General features: G+C 27.8%; 6 protein-coding genes and 1 long non-coding RNA gene across 7 annotated transcripts; 5 read left to right on the top strand and 2 right to left on the bottom strand.

Moving 5' to 3' along the window:
* The first annotated feature begins 587 nt into the window (after positions 1 to 587).
* Positions 588 to 3,508, top strand: Xxylt (Xyloside xylosyltransferase). Its single transcript, XM_027348884.2, has 2 exons — positions 588 to 2,831; positions 2,903 to 3,508. The coding sequence occupies exons 1-2, from the start codon at positions 1,696 to 1,698 to the stop codon at positions 3,339 to 3,341; spliced, it is 1,575 nt and encodes a 524-aa protein (XP_027204685.1). The 5' UTR covers positions 588 to 1,695; the 3' UTR covers positions 3,342 to 3,508.
* A 186-nt stretch (positions 3,509 to 3,694) lies between these two features.
* On the top strand, positions 3,695 to 5,197 carry LOC113798361 (transcription initiation factor TFIID subunit 8-like). Its single transcript, XM_027348880.2, has one exon. It carries the CDS (start codon positions 3,787 to 3,789, stop codon positions 4,687 to 4,689), a length of 903 nt encoding a protein of 300 aa, XP_027204681.1. The 5' UTR covers positions 3,695 to 3,786; the 3' UTR covers positions 4,690 to 5,197.
* Positions 5,198 to 7,713: 2,516 nt separating this feature from the next.
* Positions 7,714 to 11,946, top strand: LOC113798360 (uncharacterized). The gene is made up of 4 exons (XM_027348879.2): positions 7,714 to 9,173; positions 9,252 to 9,731; positions 9,948 to 10,065; positions 10,153 to 11,946. The coding sequence occupies exons 1-4, from the start codon at positions 8,934 to 8,936 to the stop codon at positions 11,754 to 11,756; spliced, it is 2,442 nt and encodes an 813-aa protein (XP_027204680.1). The 5' UTR covers positions 7,714 to 8,933; the 3' UTR covers positions 11,757 to 11,946.
* Positions 11,947 to 12,069: 123 nt separating this feature from the next.
* On the top strand, positions 12,070 to 13,415 carry LOC142646306 (uncharacterized). The gene is made up of 7 exons (XM_075824893.1): positions 12,070 to 12,523; positions 12,576 to 12,709; positions 12,764 to 12,908; positions 12,970 to 13,029; positions 13,090 to 13,134; positions 13,195 to 13,239; positions 13,289 to 13,415. Exons 2-7 carry the CDS (start codon positions 12,697 to 12,699, stop codon positions 13,302 to 13,304), a joined length of 324 nt encoding a protein of 107 aa, XP_075681008.1. The 5' UTR covers positions 12,070 to 12,523; positions 12,576 to 12,696; the 3' UTR covers positions 13,305 to 13,415.
* A 1,392-nt stretch (positions 13,416 to 14,807) lies between these two features.
* LOC142646307 (uncharacterized) lies at positions 14,808 to 16,408 on the bottom strand. The gene is made up of 4 exons (XR_012847262.1): positions 15,853 to 16,408; positions 15,703 to 15,796; positions 15,179 to 15,484; positions 14,808 to 15,116 (listed from the first exon to the last, which is right to left on the bottom strand). It is a non-coding gene; the product is annotated as an uncharacterized LOC142646307 (long non-coding RNA).
* Positions 16,409 to 18,064: 1,656 nt separating this feature from the next.
* LOC113791956 (sepiapterin reductase-like) lies at positions 18,065 to 19,048 on the bottom strand. Its single transcript, XM_027341812.2, has one exon. The coding sequence runs from the start codon at positions 18,971 to 18,973 to the stop codon at positions 18,125 to 18,127; it is 849 nt and encodes a 282-aa protein (XP_027197613.2). The 5' UTR covers positions 18,974 to 19,048; the 3' UTR covers positions 18,065 to 18,124.
* Positions 19,049 to 20,556: 1,508 nt separating this feature from the next.
* Positions 20,557 to 22,219, top strand: LOC113791947 (pseudouridine-5'-phosphatase-like). The gene is made up of 2 exons (XM_027341802.2): positions 20,557 to 21,296; positions 21,362 to 22,219. Exons 1-2 carry the CDS (start codon positions 20,984 to 20,986, stop codon positions 21,949 to 21,951), a joined length of 903 nt encoding a protein of 300 aa, XP_027197603.2. The 5' UTR covers positions 20,557 to 20,983; the 3' UTR covers positions 21,952 to 22,219.
* Positions 22,220 to 22,289: the final 70 nt, after the last annotated feature.

The raw sequence follows: 22,289 nt of genomic DNA, 5'->3' as shown, positions 1-22,289 counted from the left end.
AAAATGATGGCAAGAAGAAAAAAAGTTGATTTTTTTTCTGCTTAAAATTCAAGTTTTTTTTATCTTGTTCTTCTGGAAAATCTGCTTCAATATATGGTGAACCCTCTTTCTTGTTGTGCTTGATAAATGTCCAGGATTTAAATTTTTTTGTTTTTTGTTTCAAACAGGTGATTTACCTTTATCATTTTCTTTTAAAAAAGAAGGATTTTCATTTTCCAGGAATCTCTCTCTCTTATTCTCATTTAATTCAAATTCAAATTCCAAAATCAATGAATTTTGGTCAAGTTTCCTTCATAAATTTAAAGACAAAAATGAAGATAAAGAAAACGAACGAAAAATCAATGATAATAAGACCACAATCATCATCATCCTTATTATCGTGTTATTGATGATTTATGGATCAAACTAATACAGACAAACACACGGATTCTGATGATAATATAATGATACCGCACCGAACACATCGTGATTATTTCGAAAAAAAAATTTCTTTATTTTACTTTGCTTTTCAGGCTAGCAAATACAAAAAAAAATTGATACACGCAACCTAAACAGCGAAATTTTATCAATAAAAAAAATTTTAGCCACGCCAGTGAAATGAAGACGACGAAGACAAAATTATCGTTAAAATACATACAGCCAGTCAGTCAGTCAGTCATATCATTGTTGATTAAAAGAAGAAAAAAAAAGAAAAACTTCGAGAAAAGAAAGTAAGGAAAAACAAAGTCTGAACCAGTCGCCAGTCGTGTGTTTAGTGTGCATTGAAGATTCGTACCATTCAAATAGGATTTTGTCTCGTGCCAGCACACACTCACACACTGGTATGGTTTGGTTTGTTTCGGGTCATCGTCATACACCAACAAAAAAATATCATCTACCAACATCACCAATCATTTCAGTTGATCCATTGAATGTTTCGAAACAAAATATATAAATAACGCATCTGTCAAATATTACAATAATCGGGTAAAGACTAAAAATAATCGGGAAATATTGAAAATATTAACCGACCTGACTACAAAACAGACGACAATCAACCGACCGACCTAATGAAAATTGAATCTATTTTTTTCCCAAAAAAAAGTCAATATTTTCCCTTCTACCATCCATCCACATACATACATACATCCAACCAGTGAATATGATATAACAACTCGGGTCATATAAATTGTGTTTCTGTTTGTGTGTGAATACGAATTGGCCGTAGGGACCAAAAAACGTGCTGCATGGTTTTATTTGACATTTACCGACTTGTTTTATTTTTCACATGCATTTATATGCCAAAAAAGAATAAATAAATATGAATGTTCACGTGACCTCGTGCACTTGATTACTTTTTATGATTCTAATTTTTTATTCCTACGTTCGCATTTTGTTTAAATCATTTCTGTTATTGTTGTTGCTGTTGTCGCTGTTACAAGTGTGTGTCGGGCTAATATTAATTATTATATCAAAGAACCGATGGTCCGACCCATTTTTTTTTTTGTTTGGGAAAATTGTTTTTTTTCCTGAAAATTAATTTTGGATCTACAGAACCAAAAGCCAAGCCGAAATGACAACAGAATCGAGCTAGTCAATGATGATATAAAAAGCTTTGAAACATTTTCAAATTTTCTTCATTTTAAATTTTCGACGACGAAAACGAAACAACAGCAAATTTCTTTTGATAGAATCATTCAAAATCATAAAAAAAATATGCCTAGACCATTTATAATTGAAAATTTTTCATCAAATCAATCAACAAATATTGAAAATGATAATAATTCAATAATGGCTAAACAAAATATTTCAAATTATTATAAACAAATATCCATTGTAATTGTAAAACTTTTCCTATCAATTTGTTTTCTTTTATGTTTATATTTTCTGATTGTTTGTGTACGAACACATAATATTCATCAAATCAACGATAAAGAAGATGATAATAATTTAAATTTTTCAACAAATAATCAACCAAATCAACCGGATAGATTGATTCAAATGATAACAACAACAACAACAGCGGCTGAATCAAATCGACGACAACCAAAATCAATAAAATTATCTCGAATATTACATTCATATCGTCATAATCCATCTAAACAACAAAAAATTTTTAAAGAAGATGATGATGATAATAATAATGGTCAAGATGAAATTCAAATCAATAATTTACGTCAACAATATTCAATAGCTGAAAAAAATGTTCGATCAAAATCCAATGATAATATTGATGATTATAATGATTGTGGATATCATTTAGCATTTACATTGATTGAACGTGAAAATAATGAACATTTATATGCATCAAAATTAATGATAAAATTTAGCAATACTTTAAAATCAATATTAATCAATATTAATTCAACTGGTTTAGATCCAGGTTCACTTTGTATACATTTAATTACTAATGATCGTATACGACCACATCTTTTACATATAATCGATAATGTACATGAAGAATTAACACGTCAATGGACAAATGAACCATATCCATGGTTAGATAATTATAATAATAATAATCATTATTCGTTAAATGATTATGATAAACATCGTCCATTAACAAGATATTTTTTTATTGATTCATCTACAATTGAATTACGTTTAGAATATCTTTTACCAACATTACGAACATTTTTTACACATAAACCAAATTCATATTATTCAAATGCATTATTTTTTTATTCAATGATTTTACATCAAGTTATACCATCAACAATTGCTGATCGTATTATTCTATTAGATGTTGATGTACAATTGGATGCAAATATTCTTGAATTATTTGAAGAATTTGGTCGTTTTAAACCAGAAGAAGTGATTGGTATTGCATTAGAACAACAACCAGTTTATCGGTAAGTTAAAATTAAAAAGTTGTTTTTCTTTTTTACAATAAAAGATTCTAATCAATGTTTGTTTCTAATAGACATATTTTACATGAATATCGTCGTACAAATGAAAATACAACAATTGGTTCACCATTACCAAACGGATTTCCTGGTTTTAATTCCGGTATTGTTTTACTACATTTGCGTAAAATGCGTGAATCAAAATTATACAATTCATTATTGAATCAAGATGTAATAAAACATATTTGTCAAAAATATCAATTCCATGGACATTTAGGTGATCAAGATTTTTATACAATAACAGCTATTGATCATCGTTTATTATATCATACATTATCATGTGGTTGGAATCGTCAATTATGTCAATGGTGGCGTTTTCATGGTTATTCAAATGTATTTGATGATTATCATCGTTGTGAACAGCCAATTATGTTATATCATGGTAATTGTAATTCAGCACTTCCTACCTTAACCTATTATGGTGGTGGTGGTGGCAGTGGATATCGTCGAAGATAATTATCTCATTACTAATTATGTTTATTTTATTTTTCATATGAATCTCAATTCTTTTCTTTTGTTTGTTTTTATTTTGTGACTTTGAAAATCACAAAAATTTAAATGTGATATTCTTATTTACGTCTAATGTTATTTGTATAATAAAAAATCCTTATTTTTTATGAAAAGATGAAATTCATTTATTTGCTTTAATTTTTGTAAATTCTTCGTATGGAAAATAGCTTTTGAGCGAAAACATTTTGAAAATGAAAACAAGTTTGAAAATAAAAAAACTCATACCGAGTTTGAAATTCTACCACAAGATGGCAAAAGATTCGCTATCGTCCATTTTGATCCTGGCATGTGTCATTATGTTTAAATAGAAAAACATTCGCAACTTGCTCGCGAATTTTTGAATTTTTCGGTTATATGATCAAAACAAATTTAACAAAACCATCAAAACAAAATGGAATCATCAACATATCCATCGAATTCGGCCATATCTGCAAGAAGAAAAGTTTTATTTGCAGCGATATCTGCTACTTGTCAAGAAATTGGTTTTCATTCAGCAGATAATTATGTTCTTGATGTTTTGATGCAAATGTTTCAGGCATTTTTAAGCGAATTAAGTTATTCGGCAAAATGTTTTACCGAACATTCAGGTCGAAGTGAACCTTTAGCCGGTGATGTTTATATGGCTTTAATTGAGATGGGTTTTAATGTTCCTTCATTATGTCAATATGCACAACGATCCAATCGAATAATGATACCAAATCCATCACAAATGCCTAAACAACAACCACCAAAAATCCTACAAACTGGTAAACGGCGACCACATCCAAGCTATATTCCAGATTATTTACCACCATTCCCTGATTCACATTCATATATTGGTACACCGACATATAAACAACCTGTGACCGATTATGAAACATTAAGAGAAAAATCATCGATGCAAAAACGTGATGTTGAACGAGCATTGACACGGTTCATGGCGCGAACATCAACATCAAATTCTTATTCATTGTTTGCCGATAAACAATCACATCTTTTTCCATTGATTGGAATAAAAATGAATAATATACCATATATATCGGCATTATTGCCAAAAGATCGTATTTGGAATGCTCAAGACAATCAATTTCAATCGATTTTAAATGCCAATAAAAAATCATCATCAACTACTACACCGGTAACATCTTCATCGAATATAACGGGAGCGGCTGATGATGCTATAAAATTGAATGAATCAATCGATTCAATCGATGATGATCCATTGAATCCTAATAATAGCCAGAACAATAATAATAGTGTTGATGTGATTGAAAATCCATTTCTTTTACCGCCTAAGATCGTAAATTTTCAATGATGACCGACAATAACAACAACAAACAACGAAAAAAGAAAACTAAGAAAAAAGACATACAATTTTTTTTCCGGCCATTAAATTGAATGCATGCAAGTTTTTTTCCGGCCATTAAATTGAATGCATGCAAGTTTTTTTTCGCCTTTACAAAAATTTTATTCGCATCATTTTCAACAGTGATTTATATCCGATGCCAATGATTGACTGCAGTATGGACACCGATTCAGCCATCAAGAATGCAAGAAAAATTAACTGTAAAAAAACTGATAAGAATCAATTGAATTTTATAACGATAATTATCCAATTTTTTTACAAACGAAAAAACCGGATGGATTCATTCTTTATTATTGTCATTGTCAATTTGATTCAATGAAAATGACAAATTTTTGTTTTCCCACACAAACACCATAATCATTATAATAATAATGATGATGATGATGATGAATAATGAATGTTTTGTATATAATAATAATAATAATAATAAAGACTATTGTATTTCATGAATCAAAAATCGTTATTGATAATGATGATGAGAACAAAAATGACAGCAAAATATCCATTGACATTATACAGGTGTTTTTCTTTTTTTCTTGACAATGAAGGATGACATTGAAACAACCATCATCATCATCATAATCATTCTTCAAACCAATCAATCGATTCGATTTATTTTCTTTTGCTGTTGTTGTTATAGAATTCCTTATTGATTATGATGATGGCCTAGATTTTTTTTTTTGTTGTTGAAAAAGAGTTGAATAAAAACAACTGGATGAAAAAAAAATTTTATTTAAAAAATTCAAGTTTTTTTTTGATCATTTTATGTTTATGTTCGATGATGATTATAAAGATGATGATGATGATGGTAGTCATGGATGAATGATTAATCATATTTAACTGATTTTTTTTATTTGCCAGATTTGGTTTTGATTCGATTCATCCAATCTTGTTTTTTTGCTTATTTTGATTTCGATTTTCGAAATGACGATAATTGTCTCGATCAGAGAAGAAGAAGAAAACTTTGAACTGGAATTGATTGTCACATTTTATTTATTTATTCACATTCAACCCCCCCCCTGATCATCATTATCATCATCAAAAATCACGGTTCAATGAAAATTCGGGAATAATAATAATGATGATGATCTTGAATAAATGAATGTATACACGCAAATTTTACAGTTAATTTTTTTCTGTTTTTCTTTAAAAAAACTAAACTAAATAACTTGTTGGGCTCAGTGTAATCAGTGGCTTAATTTGTTTTTTTTTCAAAAATATTTAAATCCTCTCTCACTATCTGATTTATTTATCTGATTCAGTTTTTACATGAAGAAAATCTTTAAAACATTCCTTGCCACTGGAATATTTTATTCAAAAAAACTTTAAACTTTTTTAAAAAATCACTGAACCTATTTAATCATTATATAACCCAAAACTAAATAAAAACTGATAATCTGAAAATATCCTTGATTGTCTTTTCGTCTAATACACACTGAAACATGATTATTTTGTTCAAAAAAAAAAAAAATATTATCCCAAAACAACAAAACTGATCGATCACTCAATCAATCGATCAATCAATCAATCAATGTCATCGAATGATTATTATTATGATGATTATTATTAAATCCAAAGTCAAGATCATGAAAAAGATGATGATGATAATCTTGTCTTGTAAAAGAAAAAACTAAAATATTTTTCCGTTATTATAATAATAATTTCATCATCTGATAATTTTCTTTTTCTTTTTTGATTCACGAATTTGAACACCAAACTTGTTTCGATTTAATCCAAGAAAAACGAAGATGATGAAGATGATTAATCATCAAACATCTGGCGCCCTGAATCTGTTTACCTGGAAAAAACATTTTTTTTGTTACCTGCATCAAACGAAAAAGTATTGTCCATTTTTTGTCCATCAAAATTCAGGTTGCTGATAATCATGATGATGTACAACATGATATGATGATGTCCATCAGCTTAATCCAACTATCATTATGGTTGCAAATTATTACTGCACAATTCATTAGATGTCACAACAACAACAACAACAACGAGAGAAAATTCTAAAGAAATTTCGACTAATCAATGAGTTTAAGTTATTAATTTTGTGACCTCAATCAAACCAAACAACAACAACAACAAAAAATTGTTAATCTTTGACATTTGTGGAATGAATAAATCCTTTTTTTTCGAAAAATTTTTTAATCATTTTCATAAATTTTAAATATTTTTTTCCTCCATTCAAGTTCAAAACCATGATAATTAAATAGAAAGGGGTTGGAAAGATCAAAAAAAAAAAATCATAAATCTTGAACATTTCTTGATTTGTCAACCTTGACATTTTCTACCTAAATAGCTTATCATCGTACTCTTCGTTTTGCTCGGTATCCTTAGATCATTAAATTAATCGTTTGGATTCGATGATAATTGGAAGGGGAAAGAAAAACAAGGAAAGAGAGGGATTTCTAAAAAAATAAACTTTGATTCATAGAAATAATCAAATTTCATTTCATTTTTGATAATAATTTAAAACAGTAGAAAATTAATAGGTAAAAAAAACTATGATAACACGAATTAAGACGAATAACGGTAAATTCAATGATAATGATTATAAATACAGTGTGAATGTAATAATAATAATAACTTTATTTATGCACACTGCAAACAGTGTGAATGTGAATAAGGTATTTTTAGATGATGATTTTCGTAGAAAATCAAGAAACTAGTTACCTGTTTTATTTCATTTTAAAGAAAAGAAAAAAAATTTATATGGACATTGGATAATTTACCTGGTTGGTTGGTTGGTGGCTGGTTATCAATTTTTGCAGGTTTATTCTTTCTCTCTCTTGATAATGATGAAACTTGAAACTTGAATCAAAGAGCGAGAAAAACTTGTTCTTCGCTGTGTGCATGTGTGAATCGAAAAAAGAAAACGGTATTTTGTATTACCGAATGATGTGTTTGTGTGTGTGTGTTGCATAGGTACAATTATATCACGATTTTTTTTTTTGGTTTGAAGTTCAAGTTTCTGTGCCAATTTTTTTTTTCGTTTCCAATATGAAGAGTATCTTTCTCTCTACTTTTGGTCTTTTTTTAATTTCTGGATTGAATTGAAATGAAGATTTTTTTTCTTTCTTACCCCGTCATCATCATCATCATTCAATGTCGGGTCATTTTGAAAGTGTACAAGAAATGCTGATGGTGAAAAAGAGATTTTCGATGAATATTTTTTTAAAGTGTTTCTTCATCTGATGGCCATTCTCATTCATTCATCACATCGATGTATTAATATTTTGTTGTTGTTGGATTGAAAAGCAACAACAACAACAAACTAACGTTTTGTTTTGTTTTTTTCGGTAAAAATTCTTCTCTTTCACCATAACTTGTTTAACTGAGTTTCTTCTGTTGTATAAGTGTGTGTTTTCATTACATATTTTCATTCTTCAATCATGATTTAGTGTGAACATCAATCCAGAAAAACCAAACTTGCTTTTGGGGTATTTGTGTCAATGTCTCACATTTTTCATTTCATTTTGTTTGATCTGTTTTTCATGATTGTTTTTTTTCTTCTTCCAATCGATCGATCAATCAATCAATCGATATTTTCGCATCCATTAATCGATTCGGATTGAATCATTTTTGATGATGGTGATGATGAGAAGGATTCATTTCACATTATAATCACTTTTTAAAAATCGATACAATTTTGTTTTGTTTTGTTTCAACAAAAGAAATTGACCCAACGTTGAAAATTTATTTCGATCATCATCATGAAATGAATCAATCAACGAATTTCAATTTATAGATTTTTTTGCTGCAGAAAATAAATCAATTCATTCCTCTCTCATTCGGTATAAAAATAAAATCACATCATTAACCCTTTTTCATCAGAAGAAAATGAAATGTTTTGTTGTTTGTTTGAAAATTTGATCCCTTATATTTGAACAGCAAAGATTTGTTTTGAGAAAATCTTTATTTGGATACATATCATCCAAATAATAAAAAAGTGGATCACGATTCATTCGATATTGAATGAATCCAGAACAACAACCAAACCAAAAAACCGTTATTCATCGTTATTTTTTCGTTGTTGTTTTATTGTTTTGTTATGAAATGAAATCATCGTCATCATCATCAATATTACAACAACAACAAAATCAAATGTTTTCATCAGTTTCATCATCATAATAAAGATATTTATCATCATATTTTTGTTTTCTTTTTCGTAGCCGTGAAATATCGACAAAATGAAACATAAAGATTATCATCTCTGTCATTGTCATCATCAGGAAAAACAATTTCCATCAGATTCTTATCAGTCTTATCATCAGCAACAACATTCTAATCATCATTATTGTTATTTTTATCGCCATCATCATCATCATCATTCACATCGTCATCATTCACATCATCCTTTATATTGTAATGGAAAAATATTATTATCATATTTCATTATTACATTAATATTAATATCTCAAATAGATCATGTAAGTTTGTAATCCTGAAATTACTTTTACAAATTTGTAAATTTTTTTTGTTCATAATTTCATTTTGATAATAATTAGGTGATTGGCCAAAATGATTATTATGATGATCTAATGGCTAATGTTGTTGGTGCCAGTAATGGTGCAAATGGTGATATTGAAATATCATCAAATGGACAACAACAGAATAATAATAATGTTAATAATATGATTGCAAGTAGTACAAAATTAGATTCATTAGATGTTATTTGTGGTAAAGAATATATGACTGTTCGGGCTGAATTCAATGGACAATTTAATGGAATAATATTTTCAAAAGGAACATATGGTCAAAGTAAATGTGTTTATGTTAAACCACATTCCAGTTTAACACATACAACATTTAATGTACGTTATGATGAATGTGGTACGAAACCAGATTTACAGGGGAAATATTTTGAAAATACTATCGTCATTCAATATGGTACTGATATTATTGAAGCATATGATGAAGCTAAACGTTTACGTTGTGAATGGTTTGAAGCATATGAAAAGCCGGCTACATTTCGACCGGCTATTCCTGTAAGTAATAAAAATTATGTTGAAAGATTATTATCAACTGAATATAGCAATTTAAGAAAAAAAAATATCCGTTTAGCTTTGATGTTGATTTGATATGTCAGGAAGAAAAAACAAGAAGTCAAAGTCGAAATTTTTTTCATTCATTTGAATGATATCTAAATATGATCTGAATTTTTTCTCCTTCTTCGTCATCTTACTTGTCTCCTATGATTATAGGTCGCCGATCTGGATATAATCGAAATGAATTTTCAAGGCGATGAAATTGATTGTTGGATGTCGATACAGGAAGGCAAAGGACCTTGGTCAAATGAAATTAATCGAATCGTTACAGTTGGTAATAATTGCAGTTGATTAAATGAATTATATTTGATAAAAATAAGCTAATTTTTGATTCTATCATCTACAAAAATTCTATAATCAGGTCAACCATTAACAATTGTAGTGGCAATTAATGATAAAAAGAATCAATTTGATATGAAAGTAAAATCCTGTTTTGCACATGATGGTATCCGTGCACCAATTTATTTGATTGATGAAGATGGTTGTATATTACGAACAAAAATGATTGCACCATTTCAAAAGATACGTGGCTTAAAAGGAAAAGCATCATTAATATCATATGCACAATTTTTAGCATTTAAATTTCCTGATTCAGTTGATGTACAAATACAATGTACTGTTGAAGTATGTCGTCATGGTTGTATTGATACTTGTAATGATGGTATTTCGGGTAATCCACAATCACAACAACAACAACAACATCAACAACCAAGAAATCATCAAGATCATCATCGAAATGATTATCATAAAGAAACTATATTTAAAATTGAAAATGTAACTAGCCATCGATTCTTGATGGATAATAATAAAGATGATCTACTTGAATCAGCCGATAGTAATAAACAACCAGTTACATCAAATGTTTTATCCGATGTTCATATCATTAATAATAATAATAATGATGATGATAAAAATATTCAATCAATGATTGATGAAATTAATGATAATAATGATGAAAATGGTAAACGAAATTACCTTGATATTATTGCTGATTATCTTCATAATGTTGATAGTAATAATAAAGATCAAATTATACATAATGATTATCAAGTTGAAACAATAATGGAATCAACATCGAATCCGATTATTAAATCATCTCACGATCATGGTCATCATCAACCTCATCCTCAACATCAACAACAACAACCTTATCGTCAACATCCAACACCTAAACAGATAAATAATATACCGAAAAAAATTATTCAACAAGCACCACCAACACCACCGTTACAAAAACCATATCCAATACCAATAAATCATCATCATCATCATCATAGTGAACCTGTTGCACAGATTATGACCATTCCATTAAGTCCATTGTATTCAATGCCAATGCCATTAACAATGGGACCAATGATACAATCAATTCATCATCAACAACAGCCATCTAAATCGAATGGTGGTGGTAGTGGATTAGGTTCATTATTAAATCCATTTAATTCATTAAAATTATTCGGTAATGGAAACAATAATAATAATGGTATTAGTGGTGGTAGTAGCCAGAAAAAATACATACCTCAAATATTATCAAATTATTTTCAACAAAAACGTCAACCATCACCATCATTATCATCACCGACATCGATGATGATGAATTTACCGAATGATAATTTTGAATTATTATTAAATTCACCAATTCCATCGAATGGTGGTGGTAATGGTCATCGTCTTTATCGTAGTCGTCGTTATATTAATGATAATCAAGGTGAAATTGGTTTGAAAAAAGGTTTTCAAGTTGTAACCACATTAGATTTATCATTTGCACCAAATATTTCACAAGATATGATGCAAATATTTGAAGGTAAACCTGAAACAATTGTATATGGTCTTTGTTTTTCAAGTACATATTTTATTTATGCATTAGCAACAGCATTATCATTTTTATTTAGTACAATATTTGTATCAATTTTTATTGTTTGTAAATTGGAACGTATTAAAGTGGCCAAAAAAAATATTTTATGTTAAAAACACATTTACAAATACAAAACGAAACAAAACAAGCAAATATTGTCCTTTTCCAAATTATATTTTGAAATTTTGTTTTTTCCTCTTCTTCTTCTTCGAAATTTATTTATTCCATTTATCTTATCGTACCAAATTTTTTTCCATTCAAAGATTTCAAGTATTTATTTCATTTTTTTTTCTATCTTTTCTTTGCTTTTTTTTTCTTGATAAATAAACGAATATATAGAAAATAAATGTTGTTGTTAAATAAAACCCTTTGATGTTGATGTTAATTTTGAATTTTGTGAAAAATCCTGAAAATCGAAATTGAAGAAATTCATTTGTTTTCGAATAAAATGGAAAAAAATGAGCAATTTCGAAATTTCGAAATGAGCTTGCGCAGTCAGTCAAATTTTTTTTTTTTCGTTTTGTTTTCCGTTTTCCTTCACACACTCAACACAAAAACATTCGATTTTTGATATCGATGATCACGTTGTGTTTATTATTTTCGAAAATGTAAAAAATGTGCAAAAAAAATTTCAATTACGTTTTTGGACGACAACAAATTCTTCCAGGAATCCATCCAAATCTATCGACAAATCTATTTACTTTCGTTATTAGGAAGTAACCCGAATTTATCGCCGAAAAATCAAAAAACTACACACATAATTGGAAATTCACTTCCAAGAAAAAGGATATTCATCTTCTCTGGTGTCTAAATGACTTGAAAACTTCAATCTTCAGTCCATTTCTATTGGACATCACGAAAAATTTAAAACAACTAGATGGTAATGTAGAACTCAAAGAATGATTTAATTTTCTTAATTATCTTTTTTTTAGATGAAAAAAAAAACAACTAATTGAATTAGTGAAAAAACATAACTGCTATAAAGACCCAAAATATCTTAAAAAAAAAGAAAAACAAGTCAATGATGAATCCTGGGAAATAATCGCAAAATCAATGAAAATGAAAGGTTAGTTTTGTAATTTAAATTAAAGAATTTAATAAAACAAATAAAATAAAATAGTTCATTTATGCAAGTATTTTTGGTCAAAATATCGGGAAAATTATATGGCACATTTAAAAAATCGATTACGTAATCCAAATGTAAAACCCATTAATCCGGAATTATCATTTTTGGATGAAGAATTACCTAAACCAAAAAAGCAAAGGTATTTTTTTTGTAAAATTGAAAAAAACCATTTAAAAATTTAAATCCATTTCAAAAACTAGAGAAATTACAAATTATTTTGTGTACCAAAATTCAAATAAAAAACGAAAACAAAATCAATCGTATGTATAAATTATCTAATTGATAAATAAACCAGAATCTAATTGTTTTCTTCATTACAGATCATCATCATCAACTGAAGATATGAATGAAAAACAAAATCAATCGTATGTATAAATTATCTAATTGATAAATAAACCAGAATCTAATTGTTTTCTTCATTACAGATCATCATCATCAACTGAAGATATGAATGAAAAACAAAATCAATCGTATGTATAAATTATCTAATTGATAAATAAACCAGATCTTTTTATTTAGACCAAAACAGACTTAAACTTATTGAATTGGTCAAACAACATAATTGCTACAAAGACGGCAGAGTTCTTAAAAAAAGAGAAAAAGAAGTGAATGATGAATCTTGGAAATTAATTGCAAAATCTATGAAGATTGGAAACTAGAGAACTCAAAATACTCTACCCAGAGTTAGAGTTTTTCAAAGAAATTATGCCTGAATATAATAATCAATCATACGTTTTGTTTTAATTTTTTTTTTAATAACCTATATTCTATTTTAATTTTAGATCATCATAATGTCATTCAAATTGATTAAAGTTAAATCACTATTTTTTTCTTTCTCTCTTTGTGTACCTCTTATTTTGTATTCTGCAAATTTGTATTTTACATATTCATATTTTTGCATACTTGTATTTTTGTAATCATGTTTCCTCTTCGCTCATCCTTTTCCGCCACGTGCTTTCTAGGATTTGTCATACATACATACATATACATGAACACACAACTTACATAACATTCATTCTTGTTCTGTTGCGCATACGGTGCAGACATATAATAAAATTCATTGTTCAATCCCAATCCTGTTTGTATCAAATTGATGACTTAGAAAAGTGATAATAGAAACCACAATATTGACATTATTTCATCATCGAAATCAAACTTTTCTTTTAGTGATTATTCATATATGAATAGATTCACCTTTTTAATTTGCGTCTTAATAACTGAAAATTAATCAAAAAATGTATTAATTCTGTTTTTGAAACGTCAAAATTCTTGATTTATTTATTTGTGCATATTTTGTGTTAATGCTCTATTTGTCATAGCTATTTCAACCTCAAATTGAATGTTTGGGTAAAAATAGAACTATAGTGAAAAAAAGAAAAAAACGACTCTTTATGTCGTTTACTTTTTTTGAGCACACCATTCGAAGTGTCGTCATCGTCGTGTTCGTTTAGAAAATGGCTTCTCGTTTACCTAGTAAAATTCACGGTAATGTTGATCACATTGATGGTGCTCTTGATTAATTCCTTAGAAGAAGATTGGAAACAAGAGAACTCAAAATACTCTTCCGAGATTATCGTGATTTACAATAACAAATTGATCAATGTCAAGATGGTGAATTAATCAAACCAACATTGACAGAATCATTTGTAATAAAAAAAAGTAAATCATTGAAATGTTTTAGTGATACACTAAATCTGATTGGTAAGACATATTAAAAATAGACGTCGTAATCAAAATTTAAAACCAATTCATCTTGATTAATTTCTTTTATTTAATTTTTAGGAGAAGATCGTCTTGAACTAATAAAATTAGTTCATGAAAAAAAATGTTATTTGGAATATAACTTTTTCAATAAAGCAGAATTTAAAAAAAAGAGACAAATTGTGGATCGAAATCGCCAAAGAAATGAAAATGAATAAAAAGTTTTTTATAATAAAAATAAATGATTTTAATAAAATTTATCTTTGAAAAATAGAAAATGTATTGAAACATGAATTATCCAATATGAAAAAATCGTATAAACGACATCTTAGGCGAAGGTTGAATAATCCATATCCAATCCAATTCTATATCCAGAATTGGAATTTTTAAAAATATCAAGATTGATTTAGAATCATTCTAGTTTTTTTTAATAATAATAATAATATTTATTTAATGTGCTCTATCCGTGGATATTTGCACTAATTAATAATAAGTAATAATAAAATAATAATGTAAATTAAAATAAAAGTATGTATTAAGTATGTTGTGTATTTACAGTATTATATTAGTTTGTGTTGTGTTTAATGATTTGTCTGTGTTGAAAGTTCTTTACACATTTTTGAAAATTTGTTGTATTGTTAACATTCTAGTTTTTGAAATGGATTAAAATTTATAAATAAATATTGTTTAATTTCAAAAAAAACGTACATTTTCTTTGGTTTTTTTGGTATTTCTCTATCTAAGAAAGATAATTCTGGATGAATTCGTTTTAAATTTGGATTACGAAGTCTATTATTGATGTGTTTCATCTGAGCACCACGCATCTTTGTCCAATGTATTTTGCATATTTCAACTATAAAATTTTATTTGGTATAATAAATTTATTGAATTCATTTTTTTGGCAATTTTAAACCATGATTTTTGTATCATTTTTTTCTGGATCTTTGAGATATTTTAAATCTTTATAACATTTATAATGTTTTACCAACTTTATTAATTTTATTCTGTTTTCTTCTGTAAAATAAGATATTAGAAAATCAAAATTTACAAACTTCGATTTACAAATTTTTCCAAAATAACCAATTCAAAATAAACTCAAAAAGGAAAAGGGAAATTGAGGTTAGTCAAGAAAGTAGTTCTTGATTTATATAAATCAAGAATGTTTGTTAATGTAATTAATTAATTGGATTGATCCTAATCCAATTCATAACATTATATTAAAATTAACTTACTAGTCCAATTCATTTCATTCGCGATTTTATGAACAAGCCCGAACTTCTTGTTCAGCAACATAAACTAATTTAATTAGTTTTAGCCAATCATTACCTAAAAATTAAATAAAAGAAATTAATCAAGAGTTCCATTAATGTGATCAGCATTACCGTGTATTTTACTATAAGAATTTGAAGCCATTTTCGAAATGACGAAACGACACCAATGGAATACACAGAGAAATTGATGTGCTCATAAAAGGAAACGACATAAATAGTCGTTTTTTTCTTTTTTTCACTATAGTTCTATTTTTACTCAAACATTCAATTTGAGGTAGAAATAGCTAAGACAAAATAAACATTTTTTTACTTGTGGAAAATTTGTAAAATCATTTGTGGATTTAGTTATCCGAGGAAACGCAGGGCCCTGATCAATAGTACAAATTTTACATGCGTGGCCTTTTTTTAAGTAATGATGCTGGTCCTTAACAAACTGCATTCGTTACGATGCATGAGCACTTCCAATGGAAGGTCATGTCATTCGGGCTCAAAAACGCCCCTGCGATATTTCAAAGAATCATTTATAACATACTGAAACATTATACATTATTTATACATTTCATTTTGTTATTTTTATTTTTTCCCCCCCTATAATTTTATGGAATAGGGGTTTTTGTTTATTAAATTCAATTCAATTCAACATACTGAAACGAAATAATTTAACAGCCTTTTCGCACAACTACATCGACGATATTATAATTTTTTCAAAAACAACAAATGAACATCTTCAACATATCGACCAAGTTTTACAAGTTATGAAAAAGGAAATCTCGTAATCCAGATTTTTGAAATAAATATCTTGTCGTTAGGCGAATTGGAAAAGATTCATGAACCACTTTGGGCCACACCCCTTAGAGGATGTGTAAAACACGACCGACATTTAGTAAAAATACGAAATGGGAAAATGAGATACTATCTACCTGAAGAACAGGCTATCGATGAAATAAAAAGAATCCACATAGAAAAAGGTCTATTCTATTCTTATAAATTCAAAATGCAAGCCATCCATTTTTCGAGCATGCGCATTGAAATTGAAAAAAGTGTTTCGTCTCAGCCAGCCAGCCAGTGTTTTACTTTTTTATGTTATTGTGGATATTGTGGATGGATGGATAAACAAAACAAAAAAAAGCATTTTATGCTGCTACCATCCATCGAGGATTTTATCAACTAAACAACAGAATGCACTATTTGATGATACACTTCCTTTTTTTCGTTTATTTAGATTCGAAATCACATTTGATTCGCAAGAAAAATTTCGAAATTGTTTTTTTTATAATCTTTCATCATAACGTATCCATCCGAACAAAATGGCATTTATTAAAATTTCTCTTTTGATAATACTTTTTCTTTTTGTGATTCAAGTAGATTTGTTGGATTTTGGAAAACATTCCTCAATACAAACTATACCATCATCATTGAAAATTAACTATGAATTTCCAAGCGAAAATATTGGAATAAATTTTCTAAAAATCAAAAAGAAAAAAGAAATGAATTCATCATTGGACAATTTTGACAAGCTTTACATGCTGATGAATAAAACCGAATCAATGTTAAATAATAGGCAACGTATGAAGTTTAAAAAGAATTCAAGAATATTATTAATCTTTATAACTGGATTAACATTATTCTTATTGATCTTTTATTATTATTATCGTAAATATTTTGAAAAACCAAAGGCTCAACAAGGAGAGATTCATATAATTATTATCGAAAACAATCATACATCGATTCCATGATTCTATTTTGATTTCGAACCTTTTGTTTCGTACATTCTAACAATTTTTATCCCCATTATGTAAATTACTCATCGATAATCCATTATTTTGCATAATTTTCACGTTTACAAAATTAATGAAAACTCTTTAATTTGAATACTTTTTTTCAAAATAAAAAAAAAATTTTGAAGCAAAAATAAAATCTTAGAAAAAGAATCGATATATCGATTGTAACAATCGTTTAGTCGTTGCTCGTTTTGACCGCACATATGATAGGTAAATATTTTTTTTTTGAATTTATATTTTTTTTCAAAATTCAAAATATGATTACGGAATGTGAAATTAAATGTTATGCCAAAGGTTTGGCATATTTTACTATAGGTAAGTTTATCCTTCGATATTCCAAATTTTAATTACTTTCAATATTCCATAAATTTAGGATTTTCTCTTCCATATCTAATATTATCGGTCAATTTGAAAAAGACGAATCCGAAATTATTTCGAAAACTTTTGATTATACCGACCATTATTGCATTTCATGGTCTTACCTATATTCCCAAAGATCTTGATAAATGTCGTGAACAACAGAAAAAAATGGTTAATAATAGTTGAAAGTTATTCATTCAATTTATTTGATAATTTATTATGTGAAAAATAAATTCATCAATTTAATCATAATAATCAACATGAGCAGCGTTAGCAAATTTATCTTCATGTAAAATTTGAAACAATTTATCTGCAGAATCTTCCGGCTTTAGTGGTATGATCTCTCGAAATTGTTCTTGAAGTGTAGATTCCTGTTGAAGTTGGCGAAACATTTCTGTATCCAATGGACCTGGTGCATAGTTTAATAATCGATATTTTGTTTTTGTTCTTTTCGAATCATTATCGGCTGTTAATTCATTTGATAATTGCTTGAAATAAGCTTCTCTTGCCGCTTTTCCTACACAATAATCCAACATTCCCGACATTGGTTGAATGGCAGCCAATGATGATACATTAATTATATGGCAATGGGATACGTTTGGTTTAGTTTCGATATGACGAAGAAAAATACCGGTCATTTCCATAACTGAATAAAGATTCAAACGATAATATGCATTACGTTTATCAGCATCATTGACATTGACTGTTTTGCATAATTCAGTAGCCTTTCCAATCGATCCAGCATTATGAATCAATATATAATGATCATACGGTCTGGATAGATTATTTTGATTTCGTTCAAATTCCTGGCTTATATCATCGATTGCTTTCGTTTCGGCAAGATCAGTTATTATTTTTGATACATTAATTCTTGAATCAATTGATCGAAGTTCATTTGCAAGCGAATCAATTTCATTTACATTACGTGCAATTAATATAAATTTTATAATCGATTCTTTATCATCTGTAAATTGATCGGAAAATTGATTGGCAAATTTTTTAGCCAAAATACGACCAAATCCTTTACTAGCACCGGTTATTATCAAACAACAACGGTTTGATCGAAAAATGGAATGACTTTTTGACGACATTGTTATTGAAATATGGTCATCTGGTCATTCGAATGAGCATCATTTGATGCACAAAAAAAATTTCAACTATTCTGCATCATTCAGCATCATTTTTTTCCTATTTCTACTCGAACATCTCGATCCATTTGAAAAAGTACGAAAAGAAAAAATCAAAGAATTTCCATTTTTGTTTTGTACCTATGAAAAATGTTTCCATTATGTGCCATCATGTTGTTTTGATCGATTTCAATTTTTGTAAAAATGATTTGAACGAAAAAAAAACTAATGATAATTATGGGTTTATCGTCGTATGATCGATTTTGTCAATTGATTCGAACGAAAGGATAAATTATTGATTTCCGAATAAGAGAAAAAAAGACAAATATCATATCATCGATCATAAACGTGATCAAATCAATTTATTTTTACTGAATGAATCAGATTTCATGAAATCAAATCAATCGATTATTGCCAAATTGGGAAAAAGAAATTTTTTTTGATGACCGAAATTACGATCGATCGAATAATGTTTGTATAATAACCCATGATGATGATGATGGCTTCTGTTGATGGCAAAATACCAAATATGATCATATTGATCACATGATATTAATATGATTACGACCTTTGGTATTACGATTTGTTAATATTTGTTTTTGTTTTGTTTACAAAAAAGAGATGGGGAAAACAAAATATTTAAACATCTGATTGAAATTTTTACAATTTTCATTTTGGCCTTGTTGTTTTTTTTTGTTTTGTTTTCATTCATTCGAAAATGAAACAAAAACAAAGATCCGTCTCATCCTAACTGTAATTAGATTAATTTGAAGTGGATTGACAGTTATGATATGATTCATAGCAATGCATGTCAATTTTGAAACAAAGCAAAAAAATCACGGTTTCTGACAATTTATGGAAGAAACTGTGTCCACATTTATCATTTTTTTCCATTGTTCTCATATCCATTCATATGGTATTTTGGTTGTATTCATTCAAAATTAAATTGACGGAAAACAAAAAAAAAATCTAATCAAATATATGCCGGAGATAATATTCGTTTGTTCATTTCTATCATCTTATCACCGCTATTATTGCATGTATTCATTCCATTTTTTTTTCTTCTATAAATGTATGCAAATAAATTTGATAAGAAAAGAAGAAGGAAAAAAAATACAATTTGATCATGATGATGCCATCATCATTTTCAAAAAAAAAAAAAAAAAAAAATGTTTAGATAATTGTCTATAGGGTGTGTGGTTTTTCGTCATAATCCTCACCACTACTGTGTAATATGTATGTGATATAATCAACTTTATTTGGAAAATTTTTTTTTCCATATTCAACATTTTCAACGTTTCTGTTGTTGAGATTATCAATATTGAACAAAACCAAACAGAAAAAAATCATTCGATTTTGCAATGAATTTTGCTGTTGTTGTTGTTGCCATTCAACGAATACCCTTCTGATTTTTTTTTTTTTTTTTGATTTTGATTTTGATTTGAGCCTCGCCTCCCAATTCAATTTGATATGATATAATTGGCAGATAAAATTTTCGGCCAAAAAAAAAAAATGTTGTATTTAAAGTTGAACTAAAAACAAAAAGTTTCCCGTGATTATTTTGTGTATTTGTGAATGATTCTTATTCTAATTAAAAAATAGCAAACGAAAAAATCCGAATAGAAAAAAAAACATTAATCATTCGTGGAAAGTTTTCTTGTCAATTATTTCTGGAAATTATTTCTTTGTTTTGTCATTTGTTTCTCCAGTGATCATATTGCCTCGTGGAATCGTTATTTTTTTCCCCTTATCAAAGTTGAAAATCTGTATTGTTTTTTTCTGGTGATCTTTCTGGTGTTTTCTTGAGAATCATCTTTATCAACAAATCTTCAAGCGAAAATATTTTCTTCACAGAAAACAAAAGAAATTGTTTTTATCAACAAGAAATAATTATTCAAGAGAAAGAATCCATTCTTTTTTGCCATAAATCTTGTATTGTCATACCATCATAACATTTGGTCAAGAGAAAAAAAGATGCCCGAAAATCAGACAATCATTCAACAATGTAACAATTGTGATTTAGATAATGATAATAATTTAAAAAATAAATGCTGTAATCGTTCAGATACAAATAATAATGATATTTTACCCATGAATAATAATGATAATAAATGTTGCCGAAATGGAATGATAAAAAATTGTTGTTCATTGAATGGAATGAAACAACAACAACAACAACAACAACAATTTAAACCGGTAACACATGTTATTTTTGATTTGGATGGTTTATTAATTAATAGTGAAGTTTGTTTTGCTAATGCTATACGTATATTATTGAAACGTTTTGGTAAGTTTGATTTTGGTGGATGATGATCAATTATGTTTTAATTTATAATTTATAATTATATACAGGTATCAATGAATATAGTAAAGAATTACAAGAAAAAGTTCTTGGTATGGAAGTTGCACGTGGTATTGAAGAAATAATTAAACAAACAAATCTACCATTAACTGTTGAACAATTTATGGAAATGGAAAGAGAAATTTATACGGATGAAATGTTAAAAGTAAAATTAATGCCTGGTGCTAAACGTTTAGTTGAACATTTAAAAAAACATAATATACCAATGGCAATTGCAACAGGTAGTACAAATCAATCGTTTGTAATTAAAACACGTGCACATCAAGATCTATTTGGTGATGGAAAATATTTTCATCATATTGTTTTTACACGTGATGATGAAGAAGTAAAAAATCCAAAACCAGCACCAGATGTTTATTTGATAACGGCAAGTCGTTTTCCTGACCGACCAAAACCCGAACAATGTCTTGTATTGGAAGATTCATCAATCGGTGTTGATGGTGCACGTGCAGCTGGTATGCAATGTGTTATGGTACCTGATCAACGTTTTGAATGTAAACAAAAGAATGCAACTATAATATTAAAATCATTGGAAGATTTTCAACCAGAATTATTTGGATTACCACCATTTGATGATTAATTACACAATGAATTCATGAATACATGATGTAAATTATTTTTTATTAACAAACAAACAAAAAAATCTAGATCTTTTAAATTATTCTTATATAACAATTTTGTTTTTGAATTGAATATTGACACTGAATCTTTTTTTTAATGCTTTATTTGAATTTTTCTTTTGAAAAAAAATTATTATTATTATTATTTACCAAATTATCTATTTAGTGATGTAATGTTTTGAATGAGACAGAAAAAAATATAAATTCTTTTGATTATTATAAGTTGAATGTGAATTTTGTATTTGTAATTGTAATTTTCTTTTTTTTGGTAAAATATAAAGAACACGAATCGAATAAG

The sequence above is a fragment of the Dermatophagoides pteronyssinus genome, unplaced genomic scaffold, assembly GCF_027571235.1.
Source record: "Dermatophagoides pteronyssinus isolate colony J.1.1.1.1 unplaced genomic scaffold, Derpt_VIB-CSIC_2022.12 sq0002, whole genome shotgun sequence".
NCBI classification, from domain to species: domain Eukaryota; kingdom Metazoa; phylum Arthropoda; class Arachnida; order Sarcoptiformes; family Pyroglyphidae; genus Dermatophagoides; species Dermatophagoides pteronyssinus.
The sequence above is the reverse complement of the archived record's forward strand: the minus strand, read 5'-3'. Positions and strand labels throughout refer to the sequence as shown.